This window comes from Sitophilus oryzae, unplaced genomic scaffold (assembly GCF_002938485.1).
Source record: "Sitophilus oryzae breed Bouriz unplaced genomic scaffold, Soryzae_2.0 scaffold_813_pilon_pilon, whole genome shotgun sequence".
Lineage (NCBI taxonomy): Eukaryota > Metazoa > Arthropoda > Insecta > Coleoptera > Curculionidae > Sitophilus > Sitophilus oryzae.
Window position 1 is genome coordinate 4,959,020 of NW_022147432.1, and position 7,655 is coordinate 4,966,674.

The 7,655-nt window shown below is 32.0% G+C and overlaps 1 protein-coding gene across 1 annotated transcript; it reads right to left on the bottom strand.

Moving 5' to 3' along the window:
• Positions 1-82: 82 nt before the first annotated feature.
• LOC115889348 lies at positions 83-1,831 on the bottom strand. The gene is made up of 3 exons (XM_030909324.1): positions 1,668-1,831; positions 1,399-1,614; positions 83-353 (listed from the first exon to the last, which is right to left on the bottom strand). The coding sequence occupies exons 1-3, from the start codon at positions 1,717-1,719 to the stop codon at positions 202-204; spliced, it is 420 nt and encodes a 139-aa protein (XP_030765184.1). The 5' UTR covers positions 1,720-1,831; the 3' UTR covers positions 83-201.
• Between the last annotated feature and the right edge of the window lie 5,824 nt (positions 1,832-7,655).

A 7,655-nucleotide genomic window follows, 5' to 3' on the forward strand; every position in this document is an offset into this window, starting at 1 on the left:
GTATGTATATGATAAATAATATATATTCAAAAATAATAAATAAATTAAACAATAATAAAATTAAAATTTGAGTAGAGTTTAATGATTTATTTTTTTAATTTATACATACACTGAGAAAACAAAAATTTTTTGATCTCAATACAAAATGGACACTTATAAAAGGCTCTCTACTATGTCAATGCATAATTTATTTTAATAGTTTTATTTATTAATAGTTTTATTATTATTTTCCATGCCTTCTAGCATACGCCTCACAAAAAAATAATCCATATCTAACAGAGCAAAGGCTGTGTTCAAAGCATGCATTTTCTCTTGAATGTTCTCTTTGGGTTTTCTGTGCGGTTTCTCAGTAGCTATAACAAAAAGATTAATTAACAAAGACCAGAACACAAAGTTTACCAAAAATTAACTAATTATAATTCATAGAAAAGCCGCAAATTAATCTTAAAAAAACTTAAGTTAAAATTAAAACGAAACAATCATAGATCTTCACATTTATTCTTAATCGTATGTTGAAACCTTTATTGTTAGGAATATACATAATCTATCTATATTTTTAGACATTAACATTTCTAGGTTGCGAAAAAAAAATGTTTAGACTTTTACAGAACATACCAAACATATTTTTTTTCTTCTATACATTATATTTACATCAGTAATGGGTTATGCTATATCATGATAGTATCATTAGCAGACGATTTTAACTTTTATTAGCTCAAAACTGTTATTATAAATAAACTGTTTTAGCGTTAGCGTTAAGTCTAGAGTAGGATAAAAGTGTTTATTTAATGTAAATTTTGACCACACATTAGCACAAAATAGTTTACACGAAAAACACTTTTAATTTTTATACGAGCGTTGCCTTTGGAGTTTTTACAATCGAACTTTTCTTCGGTTGTACTGGACACGTCGGAACCAGCCCATTAGGCGATCGAAGCATTGTTAATGCCGAATGGTATACAACAATTTGTTTGTTAATATGATATTCGATCAAATAAGGAAAAAGAATATTCCGCATTCTTCATCACGACAATGCCAGCTCCCATAAAGCACGTCAAACAACTGAATATTTGAAGAAGAAAAACATATCGAATTAATGTCTCATTGCCCGTATTCACCCGATTTATCGCCTAAACTTTTTCTTGTTCCCTACTGTCACCTCAAGAAGCTGTTGAAGACTTTCAAAACCATGTTTCTACGATATCAGCTTTAGAGTGGAAAGAAATATTTCCAGAATCGATTTGAGTGTACGCAAAAAAGTATAGACCTTAAGGGCTAATATTTCGAAAAGCAATAAAAGACTTTGTTTCGAACTTTTCGTTTCGTTTCTGTTTCCCTTTTTGTAAAAACTTAAAATGCAACCCTCGTATACTACCCACAAATATTGATTTGACTTACTTGTTTTGTTCATTCGTGGTAATAATTTTGAACTATCATAACAGCACACCATGGGATAGCTTCCATCGAAGCCACATTCTTGTCTCCTGAGGAACTTCACGGCCGAAGGCTGCAATGGTTTTTTAAGGCTTCTAATTAAATTTATGTAGGGTATACACAGCGTCAATGTTGTGCAGATTTCTGTAGGTCTACATGTAGGATAATTTGTGGTGAAGCCTGTAGATATATGTAAACATTATTTAAAATACGAAATTTTGATTGGTACTTACATAGAATCGAACTTATTCCAAGAACAAATATCAAAACATTAAAATACTTCATTTTCTTTGAAATTTCTTTGTGATATTTACCAGAAGGGTGTCAAATATAAACTAAGTAAATTCTAAGGGCCAACCATTCTTTTCTATCATATCAATTATTTAAAGGTCTTATTGTTTACCTACCTGAGCTACAGTTGGTTCCATTATTTACTGACTGGCGCTACCTGTGGGTTATCTTTGGAAGTACCACAATGGTACCACTTTATTTTCTCCATTCTCGTTGAACAGGCTTCAGTTGATTGGAGGTAGATGGCATAGGTATGAGTTTTGTTAATTTTACTGTAATATTAACTTGGATGTTTTAGTTTAATTTTTAGGATTTATATGGGTTTTATTCGCAATCCTTCCAATGGCGGCGCGGAGTCCAATATTTTGGGGCAATAGAGCGTAACAACGTCCAAAAAGACTCTTTTTGGACTACCAAATTGTCACTCTAAAGATGTAGGTAAACGATTGTATTAAAAAAAATCTAAAACCCATGTCTCCTAAAATGCTTTGTTCTCTAAACATTGCATGCTAACAGAGCTTTAAGCTCACAGAAAACTTAAGTTTTTTTTATTTAAAACGATTTGTGATTTAAATCTTTATTCCCGAATAGAAAAAGATCTAAAAAGACTTAAGTCATTAAAAAGAGTTAAATCTTTTTATAAAGGGCTGAAGTCAGATTTTTATATATTTTTATGATAAATTTTTAACAGCAGTATTTCTTTTGTTGTCTATAGGGTTGGTGCATTCTCCGCCGGTGCTGCCACCATCGGAGAATATCGTACACAACTCGTACATACAACATACAAATACAGGGGTTTAAAAAGCGAGAATACGAACATTTTTTTAATTTAATTATCTAGAGAATACGATAAATTTATCATTCTAAAAGTGTCAGGAAGTATAATTTGTGAAAATTCTAAAAGTAAAAATAAAAGAGTAAATATTTCAATATCTTTAGAAGGTCTAACTTTAGTCTCATGGTCTCATTTACCTACAATAAATTAATAATATAGGTAATATAAGGAAATCGGCCCATGCATCTTTAGTACAAGAAACTTTATATTAACATTAAAAAATACGCACCTACTTAATTTGAATTTTGGCTGTCTTGACTTGACGGTAATGATTTTGATTTAAGTCATTTTGCCGACTTAACTTGCAGATCATCATGATTTAAATAAAAAATATAGACTTAAGTCATAAAAACGACTTAAATTACATTGTATTGATTTAAGTGTTTACGAAAATGGGGACTTGACTTGAAAGAAAATGATTTAAGATTTAAATAATTTAAATATTTTGTTGAAATTGACTTAATATTTAAATAATTTTTTAAATAAAAACATATTTTCTCTTTACCGTTTTTCAAATAAGTCCAAAATAACCGAGTTATTTTAATTTGTGCAAAGTTTAATTTAAGCAAAAAATTTTTTTTTGCTTAAATTTTGAGAACCACTTACTGTATCTTCTCTGGGTTTTCTTTCTTGTAAATTTAATCTACTACCTATGTTGCCATATTATCAAGAAATAATGTTTTTTAACTAAAAACTAAAAAAAATCCAAAATATTTTTCAAAAAATTCTAAATTTTCAATTTTTTTTCGCAAAAAAATCTCATAGGCGTGTTTCTGGAGTCGAAATAGACTACTAGCTAACATATCCATACTTATTTCTGGGACATCCTGTCTATGACAAATAATCCGCTGTATGGGAAACTTTTGGCGTTTTTATAGTTCGTATGAAATCAGAAGTTCCAAACTGAGGTCGCTAACTTCAGTCGCGAGCTGCACGGATTGCATGTGAACTAGCATTTACAATTTTCGGGATCGGAATCCCGTTCTCAAATCCCGGGATAAGAATCTATAATCCCAAAGTCCCGGGATTCCGGAATGGACTTTCCGAATGAGAAATCAGCTACATATATCAAAAAGAATATGAAAGAAGAGTTTTATTAAAATAGACAAAACAACGTAACATTCATATTTAGTGTTTAAAAAACACTTGGTCTTGTTGCAAAAAAGAATAAAATATAGCAAACACGGAAATATAACTTTTAGGTATTGACGTTCTGCTTATTACAAATAAAATATGACATTAGAAAGACTATAGTGTATATAAAATCTAATAATTTTTTGGGCTTTTAATTTTTTCGAGATTTTCGGGATCCCGGGATTTAATATCGGGATTTCGGTGATACACATACACGAGGATCCCGGGATTTCCCTAATGTGAACACAAACCAGCTTAATACATCGAACGTTGCTAGAGTCTCGTGGGGAATAAAGGGTGAAGACGGCAAAGGTTTGACCAATAATTGTATCTAATTTTCCGATGAACAGTGAACGATAACAACGCGACTGAAATTGACACTTTGTAATGCAACGTAATAATAAAATATAATTTTATTAATACATTACTTCGACGGTGCTGTTCGTCTGGAGAGCATTATAGGGTGAGTAAGGTTTGTGCTCAAATGAGCACCACTGAATCTACCTAATAGTTAAATAACATTAAAGATTCAAAAAACTGTTATTAGGAAAAGATATTTGCCAAGATGGAACCTCATTCATGCAATAAAACAAGTAAGTTTCTACTCTACTAAATCTAAATATATTAATCAAAATTAATGCTTGATTATAAATTAAATAGGTTTAAATTTTGAAAATCAAGTGAGGTTAAAATATTATTTAAATTTTTAATTGAAGTATATAATTAAATTAAGTGAAATATTACCGATATTGAAAATTACTTATAAAAAATTATTAAAATTAAATCAGACTTAACTATCTATACCTTTTATAGTGTACCCCAAAATTAAAGTGTACAAGCCTGGGTAACTTATCCAACAGCAGCAGCTGAGCACGGCTATGTTGAACAGGGCTGAACACGGTGAACTCCAGCAACTACGGCTGCATCATCAAGGCCATAAATCTTTGTTGAGTTGAAAAACAGGGTGCATGTCTCGACACCATGTAATCACGTGCAAGTGAATGTAAAAAATAAAACCATCAAAGCAAGAAAGGAAAACCAGGAAAAGTAAAAAACCGGAAAAAAACCCAAAGCGTAACTTATAACTTATCCAGCTAATTAACAATTGACAAAAATTAGTGGATCCATTCAAAATTGTTGTCCAAATCCAATATCTGGCCACATGGCACACAAAAAAAACAAATCTAGGTATGCTATTTTGGTTCAGGCAAATCCTTGAGGAAAAAGGCAATCTCCTCCCGATTACCAATATGGCGATCGGAGGGAAAAGAACAATCATCGACCAAAATGAACCTCCAAAGATTTTGACAATCCAGAAATGACATCAGAAAACGGAAGTTAGCGGCGTTGACGTACTGACCAAATAAACAGGTATTTTGGGGAAAATATTTGAAAGATAAATTGAAAAGAAACTGTCAACACTGCGTAGCTCAGCTGCTGTTAAATATATATATATATATATATATATATATATATATATATATATATATATATATATATATATATATATATATATATATATATATATATATATATATATATATATAAAATAATGATAAAGACATATTCAAATATTATAATTAATTAAGAGAAATTTATAAACAACTAATAAAAAGAGAAAGGGCAATTATACTATTATCAAAACAACTAGAATTTTTTTAGAATTAGAATGAGTGGGAGGGGGGTTAATCACTTCGACCTTAGAGATCCATTGTGTCCCCCTTTCTTGAATCATAACTCATCATACAGTCCCAGGGCTTTGACAAAAGCCAGTATCTGGGACGGTTTTATAGAGGGTAGTTCTCCATCTCCAATATCAGTCGTACCAAAATTCATGGCACGAATGGTTGTCGTCTCGGCGCACTCAGTGATGAGGTGTACTGGTGTTTCACCATCTTCCCCATAGAATCTGCATTCGCCGTTTCTTCTTAGTTTCAATCTACTGAGGTGTTCATTGAGGAGACAGTGTCCTGTTAAAAACCCCGTGACAATCCGAAGATTGTTCTTACTCAGACCCAGGAATATCTGAGATTTTTCTTGATCATAAGCCCTCAGAAACTTCTTCGAGTGTCCTAGACCATTGCAAGATTTCCATTCCAGGTTGCGGATGGAATCTTCCAAGTTCTTGAGTTCCGCGTTGAGTTGGTTACCACTTGGAAAGCAGAACGGTTCTGGTCCAGTTAGTGGAGTGTTCGCTCCTTTCCTAGCTAGATTATTTGCTTTTTCATTGCCTTCTATCCCTTGGTGAGCAGGCACCCAGTGTAGGAGGACTTTGTTTTCTTTGCCTGATTTATTATCAAAACAACACACACAAACTTATTCAGCACATAGCGATTAGATATTTATTTAGAAAGCAATACAGATAAGAAATTCGCCGAAGTTTCTGTGTATTAATGTCCAGCCTATGCCAAATCTTTTTTGAAGTTTTTTTTTGTACAAAATTAAATAAAGCATAATAAACATTATTTCTTTTTCTCAAGAAGATGCATTAGAACTGGGGGTTTAAGTCCACATGGCACATGTGCACTTAATAAGGAACCGCTACTGAATCGTTCGCCATTTTAACCCTATAATATCTACTAACCATATAATGCAAAGCCGCAAATACTATTAGCCATTCGTAAATTTTATGATATTTTCTTAACAAACGGAATATCTTGTTAAACATTTATTTTATTTAAAACATTTATTAGTAACTTATATGCTGAAGTTCAGAAAACGATATCATTACAAAAGAAATCATTAATTATTTATCTGTATCGCCAAGTCGCACAGTATTGCTCACGATGTTCAGCGCAAAATGCGCGGTTGCAGTGGTTGCAATGAAATTGGTGTCATTCTTTGTTTTTTTGATGACATAACAAGTAGTGCGGTTTAGTGTTGGCGGTTCCTGTAAATCTGGCTGCAGAGGAGTTTCTAAAATATCACTGATCAGAAATTTAAGTGAGCGACCTAAAGTTAAGTTATTTTAAGTTGGGACACTTAACCGGTGCCCTAATTACGATCTTGTAAGTTGTTCATGAAGTTTTATCATAAATTCCTTTCTTGTTATATAAGGTTTACCCTCTTTTTAGATTGTGATTAAAAATAATCAATCATTGATACACGCCAAGTTGATAAAGCCATAAAATAGTACATATAGAGGCCATCTTCTTCAATTTCTGAGCCGCTATACGGCCAGTCATCTGATGACCGTCTTTCGTCATCGCTATCAATTGGGAACAGTGCCATAGATAGTGTTTTTAATTCTGCTCCTGTTAGGTGTCTTGTTAGGGTTACCAGATGAAATCTTGTCTACCTCGGGCAAGCCTTCCCAAAAATTTGGACGTCATAATTTTTTAGCGATATAAGAGCAAAAATAGTATAGATATTCTTTTATTCGGAGTAAAAATGATACTTTTTGTGGCGAGACTGGTACGTTTGACATTCAGGCGAGGCACAAAAAATAATTTTTACTCCGAATAGAATAAGCTATTTTTTCTCAAACACCGCAAATCATATTTTAAACAATTTCAAACGTTCCAAATATTATAAAGAGATTTAAAAGTAATACCTTGAAAGTAATTATGTATTAAGAAACTATAGTTGCGCTCTTTGAATTTGACACTTGTCAGTTTAATAATACCGCATGATCGAAAAAAAAACGGCGTCAGCGATGGCTATGAAATGAAGATCACTGTCATTTTATATGTAAAATTATATGGGAAATGTCAACGATCGTCATTTCCAAGCCAACTGGACTCCATTTTTTCTCGATCATACGGTATATTTTTGTACTTGGCGTGCCTACGCGTTAAAATGACTTTTTTATGTTGTCAATCACGTCGCAAAAATTAATATGTACTTTTGTGACGTTTGAAAAAAAAAAATACATTGATAACTTTCAAAACTTAAAATTTACGAAGTAAAACAATGAATTTACACTGTTGTATTTATAGACGACTTTGTATTTTTAAGTAAC

Coding starts and splice junctions, on each gene's coding strand:
- LOC115889348 (XM_030909324.1), bottom strand. CDS start 1,719: ATGAAGTATTTTAATGTTTTGATATTTGTTCTTGGAATAAGTTCGATT. Junction 1,615..1,667: donor TGGAATAAGTTCGATTCTAT/GTAAGTACCAAT, acceptor ATATATCTACAG/GCTTCACCACAAATTATCCT. Junction 354..1,398: donor ACCACGAATGAACAAAACAA/GTAAGTCAAATC, acceptor TTTTTGTTATAG/CTACTGAGAAACCGCACAGA.